The sequence below is a fragment of the Suncus etruscus genome, chromosome 3 (genome assembly GCF_024139225.1).
Source record: "Suncus etruscus isolate mSunEtr1 chromosome 3, mSunEtr1.pri.cur, whole genome shotgun sequence".
Taxonomy (NCBI): domain Eukaryota; kingdom Metazoa; phylum Chordata; class Mammalia; order Eulipotyphla; family Soricidae; genus Suncus; species Suncus etruscus.
In genome coordinates, this window is record NC_064850.1 from 84,317,375 (window position 1) to 84,336,689 (window position 19,315).

Below are 19,315 nucleotides of genomic sequence, written 5' to 3' on the forward strand. Positions count from 1 at the left end.
TGCCGGAAGTCACTTAACTGTTTGCAAGCTGGCCCTTCGGAGTCTCAATTCTAAGCGGTCTGGCGGCGCGCCGGGCGCCACCGCTCAGGCAGGGGAGGTGCACCGCGTCCGACAGCGCCACAGAGTGGAACGCAGGCCGGGTTGGCACGGACGGACGCCCGCTACAGGCCACAGGACCCAGGGGCACGCCTCCGAGCCGGGCCCCCCGCGAGTTGCCTCTAGCCTCCCGAGGGGCTGTCCCCCTTTTAAAAGTCCACATTGCACGAGGCAAACAGCCACGGGCACCGTAGGATTGGCCGCCGGGGCGCAGTGCTAGACGCACCACTTCTCCAAAAGGCCGTGCAGCGGTGCTGACGGGGAGGGGGTGGAGGGGGGAGAGAGAGAGAGAAAGTAAACAGAGTTGCATCGCCCTCCCCACTGGCCAATTGCAAGGGGGTGCCGGATTGTGACGTGATGGGATTCTGCAAAACTGTTCCCGAGCGAGAGAATGCCGGCACGCTAGGGACCGGCCGGAGCAGGAGGAGCTCGGGGGCGGTCCGTGGACTGGCAGGAAAGTGTCCTTCGGAGCCGGCCAGCCGCACCGGGCTGCTGGGCTAGAACCGTTAGTTGTAGCGAGGCTCGGAGGCTCGGACTCCAAGGTGAGAGGCGGCGGAGAGGGCGTGGTGGCCCCGCGCTCGCACTTGCACTTTTTCCCTCTTGGCCGCGCCTCGCCTCGCCTCGGGGAAAGGGGGTGTTTGCAGCCGGAGCAACTCGCGGCCGGCCGCCACGTGTGGCAGCTTTCCAGCGGAGCCGGCTGGCAGCGCCCGTCGGGGAGGGGATCGCGGCCGGCGGAGAAGTGAGCGGCGGCGGCGGGAGGCGCGCCGAGGCCCGGGGCCGTGGATTGCTGCGTGCGGAGGCGCTGCCGGTTACGTCAAGATGAGGGGCTGAGGTGGCCTCGGTTCTCCCGCGAGGCGAGGCGAGGCGAGGCGAGGCGAGGCGAGGCGAGGCGAGTCGGAAGCGCCCCGCGCCCCCGCCCCCTTGGCCGCCGCGCCGTGCCGCGCCGCGCCGCGTTCGCTCGCTCGCTCGCTCGCTCGTTCGTCCGTCGTCGGAGACGAGGAGGGCAGAGGCAGGGGCGAAGCCAGCCGAAAGCTCTCCGCAGCCGCCACCTCCAAGTTCGGCCCTGCCGAAGCTGCTGCTGCTTCTGCTGCTGCTGCTGCTGCCCTGCCGGGGAGGGGGCCCGCCCGCCGTCCGCCCGCCCGTCCGCCCGCACCATGTCCGCGGCCGCCTACATGGACTTCGTGGCCGCCCAGTGTCTGGTCTCCATTTCCAACCGCGCTGCGGGGCCCGAGCCCGGGGGGGCCGGCCCGGACGCCGCCGCCGAGCGCCAAGTGGCCAAGGACCACGGCGGCGACCCGGGGGACACCTGGAAGGATTACTGCACCCTGGTCACCATCGCCAAGAGCCTGCTGGACCTGAACAAGTACCGGCCCCTGCAGACCCCTTCGGTGTGCAGCGACAGCCTGGAGAGTCCGGACGAGGATCTGGGCTCCGACAGCGACGTGACCACCGAATCTGGGTCGAGTCCTTCCCACAGCCCCGAGGAGAGAGCGGAGGAGCCTGGCGGCGCGCCCAGCCCGCTCTCCCTCCTCCACCCCGGAGTGGCCGCCAAGGGGAAACACGCCTCCTCCGAGAAGAGGCACAAGTGCCCCTACAGCGGCTGTGGCAAAGTCTACGGCAAATCCTCCCACCTCAAAGCCCACTACCGGGTGCACACAGGTCAGCCGGGCCGGCGTCTCGTCCGTCGGTCTTCCCTCCCTCCCTCCCTCCCTCTCTCTCTCTCTTCCCCGCCGAGCCCGGGGCGCGCGGGACTGCGGAGGTTGGTGGCGGGGAGTGAGCGCCCTAGCCCTTGGCCCCGGAGCGAGCGATAGAGCGAGCGGAGCGCTCGGGACCCGGCACCGCACGCGGGGGGCGCGGACGTGCGTGGGGCCTGGACTCCCGCCTGCACGCCCACCCCGCTGGTCCCGGGCCGCTCCGAGGAGTCGCACCGCGCCGGTGCGCAAAGCCGGCCGGGCAGAAGCCCCCAGCGTAGAGTAACGGGGGCGTCTAGAGTTGAAGCCCAAGCACAGAGAGGCCGCCCCCCCCCACTCCTGTGCGCCGCGCCAGGGACGGTGCCGCCGCCCCCCCTGTGCGCCCCGCCCTCCCCGGATTCCCGCACCCGCGGCTGCGGGGCCGCGGGGAGCGGGGTGGCAGAAACCTGGGGAGAAGCGGCGCACTTTTTTCCTTGGAGTCCATTTAGGAGTGACTAAGGACTCCTGATTTAGTTCTTCGCAGGCTGCTGTTTGGCTCCTTTACAAGGGGTCTGTCGAGGTAGCTTTAAATTTCACCAGGAGTCCCCCCCAAGAGAGGTCTAAAATAATCCTGCTTGCAGGGAGCAGAGGACTTTGATCCAGAGATGGTTGGCGAGCTAACTTCACCGCTAGTTAGCTTTTGCTTTTCGTCTCCCCAGCGTGGGAGCGGTTTTAGAGGTGTTGTGGTTTTTATTTTATTTCATTTTATTTTTCTTCTTGCTTGCGCGAGGTCGCACCCTCCACCGCCCAGCGGAGGAAGAGGGGGGTGTGGTCCCCGCCTGAGGTCAAGCTGGTTAAGGAAAGCTGGGGAGGCCGTAGGGACACCTTTTTGGAAGTCTTTCTCCTAGCAGAACCCCTGTCTGCAGTGGCTGAAAAAACATCTGCACTTGAGTGGGCTTCCGAGGGTTGCGGGGACGGTGGTTAAGCCCCTTTCCTTGGTTCTGGGAAAGTTGGAATGTATTCCACTTGGCTCTGTGGTCTCATCAATTTTAGTAAGGTTCTTTACAATTGCTGTTCTGATAAGAAGCTTAGGGCTCTCTGGATCGCCTGATGAAAAACGCCCTTCCCCTCCTATTCTGTCCTTTGACTCTGGGTTGAAGAGGTTGCTGGTGCTGTTTGGAAATGCATTGTCACTTTTTTTTTTTTTAAATAGAAATGCATACTTTTCAAGGTGAGGCCCCAGGGCCTATGGTTTCAAAAATGATCCTTGCTTGGTTTGATTTGGCTTTGCTTTCGAAAAGACCACATAAACTATCTTTTATGTCTTGTATCCCTTGGAAAGTGCAAGACTGGTGGGGGTGGCTGAGGACAGGACAGGGAAGGGGTGAGGACACTGAATTTCCGCCCCAGTGTAGTACATATTCAGGTTCAGCTCCAGTTGCCAGAAAAAAAAGTTCCTTTAAAAAAAAAAAAAGCTAGTATCTGTAAGGGTGTGCATTGGGGATGTGCCCTTTCTAGAGGCACCCCTTGGGGAAGCAAGGGTCTGTCACCCAGAAGGTGTTACTCACCAACAGCTGTTGGGCGGGCTGGCCCTGTCAGCCATGTTCCGGGAGTTCAGTTGTTCACATCAACACCCACAGCCACCTTGAGCAAAGGCAAGTTCTCCTTCAGGGAGCTGCCCATTGGTGCAGTTGGGAAGGCCTGCAGGGCTTTGGCATGAGATTCCCTCGTCTGCCAACCTCCAAGAAAAAGATTTCCCGGCCTTCTGGCCCTTGCAGCTGAGTGATTTCCTCAGTCATTTTTAGAAATGGCTGCTTATGCTTATGTGTGCGTGCACGCATGTGTTCTTTAATTCTCCATAAGGCACAGCAGCTCAGCTGTTTCGGGAAAACCTTTACACAGTCATGAGTGGAAATGAAGTGAAATGTTAATTCCCTTTTAAATGTTAGTCCTTTGAAGTTAGTTGGTAGGGTGATTGCAGGTGTCTTGTTTATGTTGGGAGGGGAGGTGTCCTGTCATAGCAAGACATACTTGAACTAATCCCCCAGTTTATGTCAATATTTTCAGAAGTGAACTCCCCCTAAAGCAGCTGTGTGTCAAGGAGGTTTCTAACAAGACTTGAAGGAGGTCTTGGGTTTGGAAGTTTCAGAAACAGTTTCAAAAGTGCATTATCTCTGGGGTAAGGTTAGGACGCTGGTGGGTTTTATTTTGCTGGTTTTAAATTCACAAGGCCCTGAACTGGAGAGATAGTGCAGATGGTAGGGCACTTGCCTTGCACTCAGCCTACCAGAGTTCAATCCTCAATGTCCCAGATGGCCAAAAGGTAGAGCTAGGAATAGCCCCAGATCATCCCCAGGTCTCAACCCCAAACGAATAAATAAATAAATAAACAAATAAATAAATAAATCCACAAAGTCAGCACAAGATAACCACTAGAGTTTGCATTCTGTGGGCATCTTAAGAGATAAAATAACAGCCACACCCCTTCATCCCACTCCCCACTGCCCTATTATCTGGAGCCCAGCAGGAATGCCTGTTGCTTACTCACCAAATGCTGGTGCCTCTGATATCTTGACTTCAGTGATACAACAACACTAGGTGTCAGGGGAAAGGATACTTGCGAGATCCACCCAAGGCAAGTTACTTGAGCTCAGAGTTTGTACACTACAGGGCCACTACAGAATTTACTTTGTAAATTTGGTTTGGCTAACTTAGGGCTTATAAAATTTTAATTAGCTATCAATATCAAGAAATCAAAGGACTTGGGCACAACTCGAAAATTCTGGCTTTTCTGCAAAAGATTGAAGAGCTTGACAGCAGTGAGCCCAAACTCCTGGTTGGGAACTACTGCCTTGAACCAGTCTTTGTATGGGCAGGGCCCTATATTTTAATCATTTACAGCCTCAGTTGAGCTTGGAGGCTATTTCTTTATTTAGGCCTTAGTTTCTTTATTCATAGTATTTATCATAGGACTGCCAGGTTTTGGTGCAAGGATAATAATATAAAGTGGCTAATAGCATTTCATATATGATAGGCCTTCAAGAAATGCTGCATCTTGGAAGTGAATGTGTAAATAGGGTGTCCTCAAAGTCAAGAAATTCACTCATAGGTGACAGTGGACAGATTAGATTTCGTATTGCAGTGCTCATTTCTTCAGTTCCCAAATCAGATCTCTTAGGCACTGTGCCTCTAAAAGTTCAAGCAGTAGGCTCATTTTTGGAGAGTGGTGGGCCAGATCTGGCAGTGATTGGGCTTACTCCCAACTTTCTGACATACCATGTAGGTTTCTAGGGATCAAACTGGAGTTGATCACATGCAAGGCAAGTGATTTAATTCCTATACTATCTGTCCACCCCAGAAGACCCATTGTTACTTTGGTGGGGAAAGTATGATAAAGATGCCTACATTTTTGGGAACAACTTTAGGGTATATTTAGCCTTATATTTTATTGTTTTCAGTGATGGAGAGATAGGACAGCAGTAGGGCACTTGCCTTGCATGCAGGGACCTGTGTTCAATGCACAGCAATGTATATGACCACCCTGAGCACTAGCAATAATGATCCCTTCTTCACTACTGGGTGTGACCAAAATCAATAACAAAAACATTACTGCTTTATCATTGGTTTTACAATATGAAATGTCTGGGGTTTAACATGTACACATTGCATTGTGTACTTGTACTTTTCAAATATACATATTACTACGGTCCCCAGGCCATTCCTACCACCAAAGAGATCCCTCTGCTTATTCCTCTCACCTACTCATCCCACCCAACATAGTGTTCATTGAAGTTAGAGTATGTTGTAGTGTTTTAGATTAACAAATAGACCCATTGGAGTACTTATCTGAAACTACATTGAGCATGTTTTAAAATGTAACCAGTGTTACGTTTTGTAAGCAGGCTGCTTAAATAAAGTAATTATTTAAAGTTTATCCTGTTTCCTGTAGTCACCTAGCACACAGACCATATGCATTATCTTGAGAGTGTCATAGATGTTACTTTTGGTCAAGAAAGCAACAATATTCAAATTGCAGTTGCACTTGGTATGATGTCACACCAGACTGATGTCCCAGCTATAGAAAGTTCAGGCCATTTCTATGCCAGGCCCAATTTTAGGGACTTAAATCTATAATAACTCTGGCTATCAGATTCTGAAAGTAAGAAAGCACACCCCAATATTATAGGGCTTTTTTTTTTTTCTTAAACCATGTAAGACAACAGGGCAGAAGAAAGTGCTTATAAAATAAGGAAAGATAAGAGCTTCAAAAAGTCCAAGAGTTACGATTGGAATTATAGTACAATGGGTAAAGTGCTTGCCTTGTATCCAGCCTACCTGGATTGGATCCCGTGTGATCCCCCAAGCCCACGAGGAGTGATTCCTGAAAGCAGGGCCAGGAATTACCTTTGAGCATTGCTGGTGTGGCCAACAAACCAAAACATACCAAACCAAATAAAGAAAATTCAAGGGTGAGAGTTGATGTGTTCCTTACCCTGTTGAAAAATTTCCCTGGGATCCTGAGAAGATCTGGTCTTGGGTGTGTGAATAAGGCCCCACTAGGAAAGTTACCTTTCAAATTTATAAAATACATTTTTGGGTTTTTTTGTTTATTTTGTTTGTTTTGGGGCCACACCCAGTGGCACTTTGGTGTTACTTCTAGCTATGTGCTCAGAAATCGCTCCTGGCTTGGGGGACCATATGGGATGCTAGGGGATCGAACCACGGTCTTTCCTAGGTTAGCGCGTGCAAGGCAGATGCCCTATTGCTTGCACCACCTCTCCAGCCCCAATATAAAATACATTTTTGAGCTCACTAAGCTGAGCACGTTGGTCACCTATAGCTTATGTAGGGAGTTCTTGAGGCTAAAGTTGGAATTTCTTTGTTTATACACATACTATGTAGCCCATGCCCTCTTCCCCATTACTATAGAAGCTTTGGAGTCAACTATTGGGTTTCAGAAAGTGATATCAGAGCTGGGAGTGTCCCCCATCCACCTGAGCACTACCCTTCCAAACCCCGCCCTAAAGGGAAGGTACCATTTGCTTACATTACTGCCAGAATGGAGTTAAGGAAAATGGATAGATCTTGGGACTTTAGCTCAGAGATATCTTCTGGGAAGCCTCACCTAATACCAAACTTTCCCACCACTCCTTACAGTCATAGGAAGCTGTGCCTTGATCCTTCAGGAGATACCCTGTCTGCCTATTCCTTTTCCAGAGAGCTCCCCAAAATAATGTGGAATATGCACTTTATCAGATGCTTCATTCAGGAGCTGTTGACAGCCATGCCCTAGTGCTGGTGCAGATGAGCATTTTTTTTTTTTACCATCCTTTGTATTTTCTCCCCTAAGGGCACACATGACATGTTTCCCCTTCACAAATGCCATCTATTTGTACCATTATAGTACTGAGAATATCATGTAGAACCATTTAGTGCCATGTCTCATAGGAGACCACAAACCTTTGTAGTAGCTAAGGAATTTTTTTTATTTACCCCAAACCATTTTTGCCCTTGTAAGAGTATTAACCACCAACCCCATAGTGAGATGATCCACAAAGGCTCAGGTATCCTGTTACAGGAAAATTCCCTTAGAAAAGAGGGTAGCAGGGGCTGGAGAGATACCATAGCAGTAGGACAGACCAGTTCAATTCCTGGCATACCCATATGGTTTTCCGAGTCTGCCAGGAGTGATTTCTGAGCGCAGAGCCAGGAGTAACCTTCTGGGCACTGCCGAGTGTGCCCCCCACACACAAATAAAAGAGTACCTTTACAGGCTGGAGCGTTAGAACAGTGGTAGGGCATTTGCCTTGCACATAGCTGACACAGGACTGATCTGGGTTCGATTCCTGGTGTCCCATATAGTCCCCTGAGACAGGAGCAATTTCTGAGCTCATTGCCAGGAGTAACCCCTGGGCATCACCTGGTGTGGCCCAAAAACAAACAAACAAAAAAGAATACCTTTAAAAAAAAAGAGGGTAGCAGAGCTGTTCCTTCTCCCCCTGGTTTTTAAGAATTGCAGGTTTCAAAGGGGTTTGCTTCTGGGTCTGAAACAAAAGGCTAAATGTGGCTGGAAAGATAGCACAGCAGTAGGTCTTATTTGCCTTGCACGCGATTGACCTGGGACAGACCCGGGTTTGATCCCAGGCATTCCATATGGTTCACCAAGCCTTCCAGGAGTGATTTCTGATTGCAGAGCCAGCAGTAATCCCCCCCCCCAAAAAAAAAAAAAAAGACTAAATAAAACTCCTTTGATTTCAAGGAAAGATTGGCCAGCCTTCTGCTTCCTGCTAGGTCTCTGTGATGATGAAGGCCTGTTGGGGGAACCTAGTGGTTTTTGTTGTTGTTTTGTTTTATTTGTTTGTTTGTTTGCTTTTAGTAAGCTGATAATGTTCAGGAGTTGCTTCACTCAGGAATTATTCCTGGTGATGCTTGGAAGACCATATGGGATGCCAGGCATTGAACTTGGGTCTGCTGTGTGCAAGGCAAGTACTATACCTGCTGTACCGATCTCTCCAGCTCCTCTTCTTGTCTCCTTTGACCTCTTCTGTTGGGCTGTACTAGCAGAGTCAGAGAGGATAGTTTTACAAAAGCAGCAGCTGCTGCTGCAGGATTACTATTTCACAGCAGAAAAAAATACAAGTGGAGTCAGAGTCAGCCATTTCCCTGGATTGGCCTCTTGGGCTTCTGCGAGTGGGGAGCAGAGCCCAGAGAGTGGAAGGAGGAGGTACCTGGAGAACATAATAGTATGGCTTTGAGGGTGACACACTATTACCATTAAGCACAAAGCTGTCACTTGAAGGAGAGGAATGCTTGGACTCAGAGATAAGGATCCTATTTACGTTCCTGACTTTGTGTTTACATGAGAACTAGTCATTCTGAAACACCTGTGATAAAGACTCATCATTCTCTTCCTCAGTCAGTTCATTGAGGAGCAAAGTGGGTGGATAATTTCCAGGAGCCCCTCAAACCACACCACATGCGCAGTCTAGATCTGCCTGTCTATTATAGCTCTTCAGGATGCTTTCCGAATGCCTTAGGTCACTGGCATTCTTAATTAAAAATAAATATATCTATATACCAGCTTTGTTCATTCTCGTTAGTCTTGACTTCCAAATTTTCCTATTGTGGCGGTGTTGCTGTTTCCCACCCCCCTGGGCTGTTCTCAGGCTCAGAGAAAAATCTGCCGAGTTCCAGGCCTCTCAGCTGCTCAAATCCTCCCCCACATCGAGCCCTCCCACCTTTTCCTAATGTTTCTCCAGCAAGCCCATCGCCCACTGAAGAGTGTAAATTAGTGCCTAGTAATGGAGCAGAGGCACTTTCTGTTTCTATGCAACAAGCTCAAAGGAGGGGCAAGAGGAAGGGGGAAAGCACCCCAAAGATGGTTAAAAAGAGAAAGAAAAGGGGACATTCAGAGGAGGTTTGGAGCAACTCCTGCTTCTGCCCTCCTTTTTGTTGGGAAGTTAGTCATAGACCTAGGTGGAACTCGGAACCCCGATGGCATAAACTTGATTGTTAGAATCTACAGAATAGAATGTGGAGGTCGGAAGAGACCTTGAGAGTTATCACAATCGTCATTTTATCTATATGTGGAGAAACCTGGGCCCACCTTCAGATAGGAGGTGGAGTAGGCTGTCTCTTTAAATACTTGAGGTGAGGTTTAGGGGTTTGGGGTCCATCAGCCCATAGTTCTGGCACACTATGTGCTCTCCACATGCCTGTGTCCTGGAACCAATCCTGAAATCACCTGGAGACTCAGTTTCCCCAGAATTCCAGTGACAGTGGTGGTGGGGGAGGGAAGGACTATTAGGTCTAAGCACTTTTTAACTTCATCTAGCCTGAGCTTCAGACATGGCCTGCGTGATGCTCAGGAGATCATACTCCACTGAGAACTGGTGGATTCTTAGGATTTGAATTCTCCTTTCCACTTCTGAGTCTTCCTCCCTCTCCCTTCCCCCATTCCCCAGATTTCAGTCTGTGGTTAACATCTTTTTTCCCTAGGTTTCAGAAACTGCTTTGAGTTAGTCCAGTTAACTCAGTGAAAGGGCACAGGTAGTGTGCTCAGGGGACCTCTGCCCTTCGACTTCCAGAACCACAGCCCCCAGCCCAATAGGGGAGAGGCTTCCTACTTCTCCCTTCCTGTAGTCTCCTAAAACTTTCATACCTTTTGGGTGCATTAAGGCCAAATGTAAACATTTTCTTATCCCAGCCTCTAGCTGTCCCCTGAGCAAATATTATATTATTTTATATTATATTATATATATTATATTATGCAAAGACAATGCCTTTTGCATCGAGGAACTAGATGTATCTGTTTTTCCAGTGTGGACTCATCAAGATCTCCAATTTCTTTATTTGTGCTTAAAGCACTTTAGGCGCAGACAGTCCAGAACACCCTCCCAGAAGCTCATTTTTTTTTTTTATCTGTCTGTAGTTAGGCCCTTGAACCTTTGGAGTCCTAAAGTGCTTCTTAAACACCTGGGGCTGAACTCGAAGGTTCTAGAGTTCCCAGAACCTGTTTGTTAGCCATCAAAGGCCAAAGGTCACTCACTGTGCCTTTGAAAGCAAAATTGAGAATGATCACAGATGTTAACAGGGGACTGGAATTCATCTCATCATGGCCAGATGGAGATTTTTTAAAAAACATGGTATTTTTTAAAAGGAGATTAAAGAGATGGGCAACTCAGCTGGATAAAATGAAAGGGTTTTGAGAACCAGGCAGTGATATTTCCTGTTCAAGTTTTGAGGCTCTTTCTCAGGTGAGCCTATCACTTTGAAGACTTGAACTAACTGGAACTGAAGGCAGCCTCTAGGGCACGCATCAGACAAACACAAACAACTTGACTGAGAATCCAGCACATCTCACAACTAGAGGGGATCAGAATGATAGCATAGTGGTAGGGTGTTTGCCTTACAAGCGGTTGACCCAGGACAGACTCAGGTTCAATCCTTGGCATCCCATATGGTCCACCACCACCACCCATCCTGCTAGGAGCAATTTCTGAGCACAGAGCCAGGAGTAACCCCTGAGCACTGCAAGGTGTGGCCCCAAAACAAAACTAAAAATAATTTTCACAACTAGAGAGTCTTGTAAGTCAACTATGCTTGGAGATTCAGCGCAGAGACTTTGACCATCTCTCCCCTTTTGGAAGACAAAGCAGACAAGAGGGGCAAAACATGGTGAGGACATTAGAAGAGTTTGCTCTCTAAATTAGTAGCTATTAGCATGGCCAGTCACACCTAACCACCTAACCTCTGGGTCTTGGGGTGTGGAGTCACAAACTCCTCCAACTACATAGATGAGTTGGGAAGAGGGTGGCTTCCCAAAAGGAAATTTAAGTGCGTTATATATGGAAAGAAGGAATCACTGCCAGACAGGTCAAAGAAACAGCTATTCACTACCTCTGCTTACTTGGAACTATACAGGATGTTTTAGAGAGCAGAGTTTGGCAAAATGAGAGATAGATTCATCGTTCCACTTGATTTTTCTCCCCTTGGAAGAGCTGGAGTTCTGAACGGTCTCTAGAGTCACAAGTACATGATGTAAATGGTTGTTGTGGAAGATAGATTATTTTAATGTGTATTTTTTGTGCTTAAGTACGTAAATATCTATAGACACTTGTCAGTGAATGATATATAAAGCCAATACCAGAAGCTTGGCGTGGAAAAATTGAACAGCAGTGGACAGACCAGCAGCATTATTTACTTGGTTTTAATTTCAGAGTGTTCATTTCCATTCAATTCAAAGAATGAATTGTATTTTCACCATCATCTGTTACCCTCTGTGCTGATAGATTAAAGCTGCATACTTACCAAGATGAGCTTTTTATATGGCAGCTACTACTGGAATCAGAAGTGTATTTCTCAGTGTGCATAATACCCAATAAGAACATCACAATTAGTTATGAAGCATAACTTTAAATCTTAAATATCACCTACAAGACATGGAAGATATAACAGTTTAATGCACTTGCTTTGCATAAAACCAACCCCAATTTGATTCAGCACTACATATAGACTCTCCTGAGTCTAGCAAAAATGATCCCTGAGTGCAGAGCCAGGAGTAAGCCTTGTAAAGATCACTAAGTGTGGCCCCTAAACAAAACAAAGACCACTTACAAAATCCTATAAATATGCTGCCATAAATTGTCTTAGCAGTTTTAAAGAGTTTGTTCTTCTTTAGATTTTTGTGGTGCCAAGGATCAACCCAGGCCTCTCCCATGCAATACATGTGCCTTATTATTATTATTTGCCACACCCACTGTTTCTCAGGGCTTACTTGTGGCTCTTTGCTCAGGGATCACTCATGGTTGTGCTCAGTGGTCCATAAAGGATGCTGGGGATAGAGCCTGGATCAGCAGTATACAAGAGGCAATAGTATGTACTATTGTCCAGCCCCAGCATATGTGCTGTTTTGTTTTGTTTTGGGGCACATCCAGTGATACTCAGGGCTTAATCCTGGCTCTATGTTCAGAAATCACTTTTGGTGGACTTGGGGGAATCACATGAATGCTGAGGATCAAATCTGGGTTGGCCCTGTGCAAAGCAACCACCCTACTCTCTGTACTGTTACTTTGGCCCCATCAACACATGTGCTTTAATGCAAAGCTATTCTTTCTATCCTGTACATATCAGTGGTTTGGGGGGGTTGGTTTTTTTTGGGGGTGTGGGGTGGGGTTGTGACACACTCAGTGAGCATATGCTCAGGTGACCATATGCAGTGGGGATTAAACTGGACCATATGCAGTGCAGATCAACTGGCTTTTCTCTTGATTCTATGCAAAGGTTTTATTCCTGGTGGATTTCAGAGTTGCCACATAACCGAACCTGGCTTCAGGCCTAAGTGTATTAACCCTTGTACTGCCTCTTTGGTCCTATATACAGTGCTCCTGAAATTAGCAGTATAATAATCCAATAGCTAGCTTTCATGTTGCTAATCATAGCTTCGGCCATGCTTATCTATTGTGTATTACTCTAACAGTGGAATTCCAGCCAAAAGAAATATGGGCTGTGCGTTTCTAACCAGAGTCCTTTCTTATCCTGCTTACTCACAGATTTTAGTACATTTCCCTAGAATACCTGTCTTTGGTGAAAAAAAAAAAAACCCAAAACCAGGCATATGGATTTGGGGCTCATTCTGTTAAGCTTCAAAAGCTATTTAATGGCAGCCCATGTAGCATGTGTGAGTAGGAGTGAGGATTATGGCGATCTCTATAGTGCTAACAGCAGACAGAGTTTAAACATAGAGAAAATTACCCAGAAATACCTACAAGAGTAGCATCACTGATCACTCTGAATCTTCATTGATACCTCAATTCAGTTGCCAAGTAAAGGGGACTTTTACTTACCTGGCATTATTTTCCTCCTGTGTTCTCCTCAATTTCTCATTGCCTTCTGTGAGCCAAACACTTCAGCTCTCGTGATAGTTGTTTCCTAAGACAGGACGCTGTGATGCTATATAGAATTTAACCCAAGTACACAGCTTGAGAGGTTCTTCCTATGCCAGAAGTCTGGGTAGGTCTTTGAAAACCTGCAATGTTATTAGGAGAGAATTCCTAGTGACTGTCCTGGACTGGCTGCAGAAGGTAAATATCCACAGCAGTACTGAGTTTTCAATCTTCTCCTTCATCCAGGATTTTGTGTGGATGGAAAAACTATTTCAGCAGTTCAGTCCCTCAGTCTCTTCTCTGCAGTTGGTTTCTCTGAGGGGAAATTCTTGCCAAGTTCAAGTCTTCCTCATTAGAGAGTGTTGTCTATTACTTTGTAGGCACAGGGCTCTCCAGAAAGGCCACCCGCCTGCCTGCTGTTCTTTGCCACAGTGGTCTCTGTGGCAAAGTTGTGCTTCAACTAGAGGCTTAGCCCCTCTTGGGCTGCCTCCTTTGCTGAAGGAGCTTCTGCAGTGACTGCAGGTATTTACATCCTTGAACTATAGCTTCTCCCAGCTGCATTATCTGAGGGCCCTAAGCACCTAATCTCTTTCCTTGGTTGTGGACTGATGAATTTAGGAGATCAGCACTAAACTTTTTCAAGCTCCACTTCCCAATTCCACAGAAGCAAGACACGTGCATGCGTCCTTAAAAGTTCGTGCAGGCTGTGGGCAAGCTGGGGTCAGACAACATTGGGCTGCTCTGCAGCGCCTTGCCTATTCATCCTGTCTGCAATCCAGAGCTGCTTAGGAGGTGATGGCAAATTGTGTGTAGGGGAGCTAGGAAAAAAGCTCAAGTGATAGAGGCATGTATGTGTAAGACTTTTCAGTTTGATCTCCAGCAAAAAGTGACAGCATTGATGGGTGTGATCCCTATTTTTTATTTTATTTTTTGGTTTTTGGGCCACACCTAGTGATGCTCAGGGGTTACTCCTGGCTATGTGCTCAGAAATCGCTCCTAGCTTGGGAGACTATATAGGATGCAGGGGGATCGAACCATGGTCAGTCCTAGGTTAGCGTGTGCAAGGCAAACATCCTACTGCTTGCGCTACTGATCTGGCCCTGGTCCCTATTTTAACTGTTTATTTGTTGAGAGGGTAGGCTATACCATGTACAGGTGCTCAGGGCTTGTTCCTGGCTCTGTGTTCAGATTTTACCCTTGCTGGGCTCATGGGAACATACAGGTGTTAGGTATTGAACCCTGATAGTTGCATGCAAGAACAGATTTCTACCTAATATACTATCTTTCTGGTCCTGGTATCCCTATTTTTGAAAAATTATAGGGGGTCATGTGCGATTGCTCAATAGACTTTGCATGAAGGAAGCCTGGATTCTGGCCCAAGCATTATATGGTCCCCTAAGCCACTAACAACCATTAACTACTGAGCACAGAACCAATGCTGAGTAGCCCTCAGCATTGCTGGATGTGATTCAAAAACCAAAATTTAAAAAAAAAGGAGCTTGATGACTTTAGAGACACCTATACAAAAAAAATTTTTTTTTTTTTTTTTTTTTTTTTTTGGTTTTTGGGCCATACCCGGCGTTGCTCAGGGGTTACTCCTGGCTGTCTGCTCAGAAATAGCTCCTGGCAAGCACGGGGGACCATATAGGACACTGGAATTCGAACCAACCACCTTTGGTCCTGGATCGGCTGCTTGCAAGGCAAATGCCGCTGTGCTATCTCTCCGGGCCCCACAAAAATATTTATATCATTAACTCTCCCTGCTTTTGCTTGTACGAGGCTGGGGGTCTGATTATTAATGGGTTAATTTATCCCCATCTCTGCATATGTTTTCCCCAAGCACAACCAGAAACAACTCCCAAACAGCCAGGGGTAGTGATGGTGCACACTGGGTGTGGACCCAGCAAACAAGTTCACTGAATAATCTCTTTTTAGTAACATGTATATGCACGTGTGAAACCCAGAATCTCATACAAGTCATAGATGATATAATAAAAGCCCCTCCTTTTATTTCTTTTCTTTTTCTTTTTCTTTTTTTTTGGGGGGGGGGGGTTTGGGCCACAACATCAGTGCTCAGGGGTTGCTCCTGGGTCTACACTCAGGAATAATTCCTGACAAGCTTGGGGGGACCATATGGATGCTGGAGATCGAACCCAGATTAACTGTATGCAAGGCAAGTGCCTGGCCACTGTACTATCAATTTAGCCCTTCCTTTTGATTTTTTTTTTTTTTTTGTGGTTTTTGGGTCACACCCGGCAGTGCTCAGGGGTTACTCCTGGCTCCATGCTCAGAAATTGCTCCTGGCAGGCACGGGGGACCTTCTGCATGAAAGGAAAACACCTTACCTCCATGCTATCTCTCCGGCCCCTCCTTTTGATTTTTAAAACCGTTTCTAAACTTCTGGTTATCTGTTTTAAATTGTCTCTGCCCTCTCTGAGGCAATGCTTTGGGGAAGTAAAGAGTCTTGGTTTTAACAGAATTAGGAAAATCCCAGGTAAAAAGCTCTTACTTTAGGTAGGGTCTCTTTGCTTCTTTCATAACTGATCTTTTTTTTTTGTTTTTGTTTTTGTTTTTGGTTTTTGGGCCTCACCCGGCGATGCTCAGTGGTTAATCCTGGCTGTTTGCTCAGAAATAGCTCCTGGCAGGCACGGGGGACCCTATGGGACACCGGGATTCGAACCAACCACCTTTGGTCCTGGATCGGCTGCTTGCAAGGCAAACGCCGCTGTGCTATCTCTCCGGGCCCTCATAACTGATCTTATTTGATACTCAAGTGAAACCAGTTCTAGGGTGTCCTTGGACAGATCATCTGCCTTCATCTTTTTTTTTTTTTGGTTTTTGGTTTTTGGGGCCACACTCGTTTGATGCTCAGGCATTGCTCCTGGCTAAGCGCTCAGAAATCGCCCCTGGCTTGGGGGGACCATATGGGACGCCGGGGGATCTAACCGTGGTCCTTCCTTGGCTAGTGCTTGCAAGGCAGACACCTTATCTCTAGCGCCACCTCACCTGCCCCATCTGCCTTCATCTTAACTTCATGGAAAGGATGCAGGCCTCAATTCCATGCTCAGGAAAATTGCCAAAATGCAGAGATTCAAAGATGACACAATACAGGAATAAGGCGCTTGCCTCATACACAAACGAATCTGGTTGGATCCCTAATACCATGTATGCCCCCCTCCCCTGAGTTCTTCCAGGAATGATTCCTGAGCACTACTAGGTGTATTTTTCTCAACCATGCATACCTCCTGCTTGATGTTCAGGACAGCTTCGCTTTCATTTATATCTTGCCCAATAGTTAGTGTCTAGAGGTATTTTGCCATTTAGTATAATTATTATTTCTCTGTTTAACCAGTCTGTGGGTAGAGGAACACAGGCCTAGGAATCAGCCTCTTTGGGCCTGACCAGACCCTGTGACTGCGGATTGTCAGCCACCTCTGCCCTTTGAGAGTTGCACTGATATGGGGGTAGTAGGGTCAGAAATCTTGTTCTCCTGATATCCTAAATAAAAGAACCAGACCTCCCAGCTACCTTTTACTTCTGAGATGCCAGTGCCCCAGCTTTCTCGGGCATCTCAGGCTGTGGGTTTGCGAGCCCCATTTGGAGGGGAAGCTTTCAGTTTGCTCTGCAAGGAAGTGTGTCTGCTAGATGGAGGCCACACACACTTCCCTGTGCCGCTGCCACAGCACTAGCTGGGCTGCCTCCCACAGGTAAGTGAAGTCTACAGCTGCCTCTTCGTGACTCTACTGTAGCAATGAAATCTAAAAGGGAAACACACGGGGCCTGGAGCAAACAGGCACTGTAAAGCAACAAGGGTGGGCAGGAGAAATAATAATACTTGGGTTGGAGAAGAAGTTTGGTGCTACAACCACCATTGCTTGGGGCATAATACTCATGACTCCTGGCAGTGCTTGGATGACCATATGGGATACTAGGGGGAATGAACCTTGGTCAGCCAGATGCAAGGCAAGTGTCCTGCCCTTTATACTCTGTTTCCAACTGAGGACAGCAGTCTCTTTTCCGAGTTTAGCAAGCAGGCTAGTTTTGCATGGTATTATTTCAGTCTAAGACAGATCTTACATTGCTTAGTGTTCATGTTTTGTTTTTTGTTATCATTTTGGATCACATTAATAGTGCTCTAGGCTTATTCCTGGCTCTGTGTTGAGGGATCACCTCTGACCAAATGTGGTTCTGGGAATTGAATCTGGGTCAGTTGTATGCAAGTTCAAGTTAAAGACCTTAACTGCTGTGCTATCTCCCTGTTTCTCTTTTTTTTTCCCCTAATCTTAATTATACACTATGATTTACCAAGTTGTTCAGAATAGTCATTTCAGGCATTAAATGTTCAAAACACCAGTCCCACCATCAGAGTGACATTCTCTTCACCAGTGGCCCCAATCTCCCACCTACCACCATAGTCTGTCTCCATATAGTCTGTCTCCATAATATACTTCATATTGTTTGTGACAAAACAAAAGCAAGTGGAATTGTCGAAACTTAGGTCAATAAGGATCAATTTGAAATAATTGTTCTGTCTCTCCACGGTGATACTGAAGTCATTTTCTAAGGATTTACTGGGCTGCGGTTGGTGCTAATTGAACTTTCTGTATTACAGTTTAGGCTCACTGAGCTTGGTAAATTACTATGTAACTATGTAACATTAGCTTTAGGAGGGGTCTCTGTCCATGTTTCAAAACTGATCTCATTTGATACTCATAAGTGAGAGGACTTTGGAAACTAGTTCTAGACCTAGGGTGTCCTTGGGCTTTATTGGACTCTGAGCTTTTGCTGGCTGCCCTCATCCCTAGAACTCAGACATGTGGTGACATCTGGGCTCTCCCCTGATTGTTGGTGTCACAGGATAAGAGTGATACCTCCCTTAGAGGTAGAATAGATTGGGAGAAGGAAGAGCACAGATATCCTTTCTAACTTTGCCAAGATTCCTTACTTTCTAACAATTTATGGAGAAAAGAAACTCTTTTCTTTGGACTGAAGTACTAGAATACTAGAGTATTCCAGTAAATTCTCAGGAGAAAGCCCTGCCCCTCCTTGTTCCTGGAGCTACATTCCTGCTCAACCCATTTGTGGAAAAATTTCAACTCCAACATAGCATTATTTTCTTTGTCAGTAAGACTTTTTATAATGTGAAAGTAACATTTTTCTTTCTTTTCTTTTTGGGCCACACCCAGTGGCCTCAGGGATTACTCTGCTCAGAAATCACTCCTGGCAGGCTTGGGGGAACCATATAGGATATGGGGAATTGAACCTGGGTTTGTTCAGGGTTGGTTGCATGCAAGGCAAACACCCTACAGCTATGCTGTAGCACCAGCTGAAAATAACATTGGGGAGGGGGTCATGCCTGGCGCGGCTCAGGGGTTATTTCTGGGTCTATGCTCAGAAATGGCTCCTGGTAGGCTCAGGGGAACATATGAGATGCCGGGATTTGAACTACCATCCTTCTGCATACAAGGCAAATGCCCTACCTTAATGCTATTTCTCCAGCCCCCGAAAATAACATTTTTTTAACTTTTTAAAAAACTATTTGTTGATTGATTGGTTCTTGGACCACACCCAGCAGTGGTCAGGAATCACGCCTGGCTCTGCACTCAGAAATCGCCCCTGGCATTTGGGGGACTCTATGGGATGCCGGGAATCTAACCGGGTCTGTCCTGGGTCGGCTGCATACAAGGCAAATGCCCTACCACTGTGCTATCTCTCTGGCCCCAAAATAACATTTTTCTTTTTTTGTTTGTTTGATTTATTTTGTTTTTTGTTTGTTTGGCTGGTTGGTTTTATTTTTATTTTTGGGTCACAGCTGGTAGCGCTCAGGGGTTACTCCTGACTCTATGCTCAGAAATCACTCCTGGCAGGCTCGGGGGACTACATGGGATGCCAGGATTCGAACCAATGACCTTCTGCATGAAAAGCAAACACCCTACCTCCATGCTATCTCTCCGGACCCCAAAATAACATTTTTCAAAATGACTTTCACAATCCATGTGTGCTTAGTTGTAAAAGAAATCAGAAAACACAGAAGGAAATCACAGAAAGAAAAAGTTCATACTTGACCCCCTTTTCTGTAGATAATTGCTGTCAATATTTTACATAAATGTTTAACAACATTCTCTTCATAAATGTTCTTTCTCATACCCACCAAGGCACATGCTG

General features: G+C 47.3%; 1 protein-coding gene across 1 annotated transcript in view; it reads left to right on the top strand.

The window, feature by feature from the left end:
- The first annotated feature begins 1,193 nt into the window (after nt 1-1,193).
- The window catches only part of KLF9 (KLF transcription factor 9), a 29,580-nt gene continuing 11,458 nt past the window's right edge, over nt 1,194-19,315 (top strand). Inside the window, exon 1 of the mRNA XM_049770977.1 lies at nt 1,194-1,755. Within this exon, the coding sequence (XP_049626934.1) occupies nt 1,251-1,755 (505 nt within the window). The 5' untranslated portion in view covers nt 1,194-1,250. The remainder of the gene's footprint in view (nt 1,756-19,315) is intronic.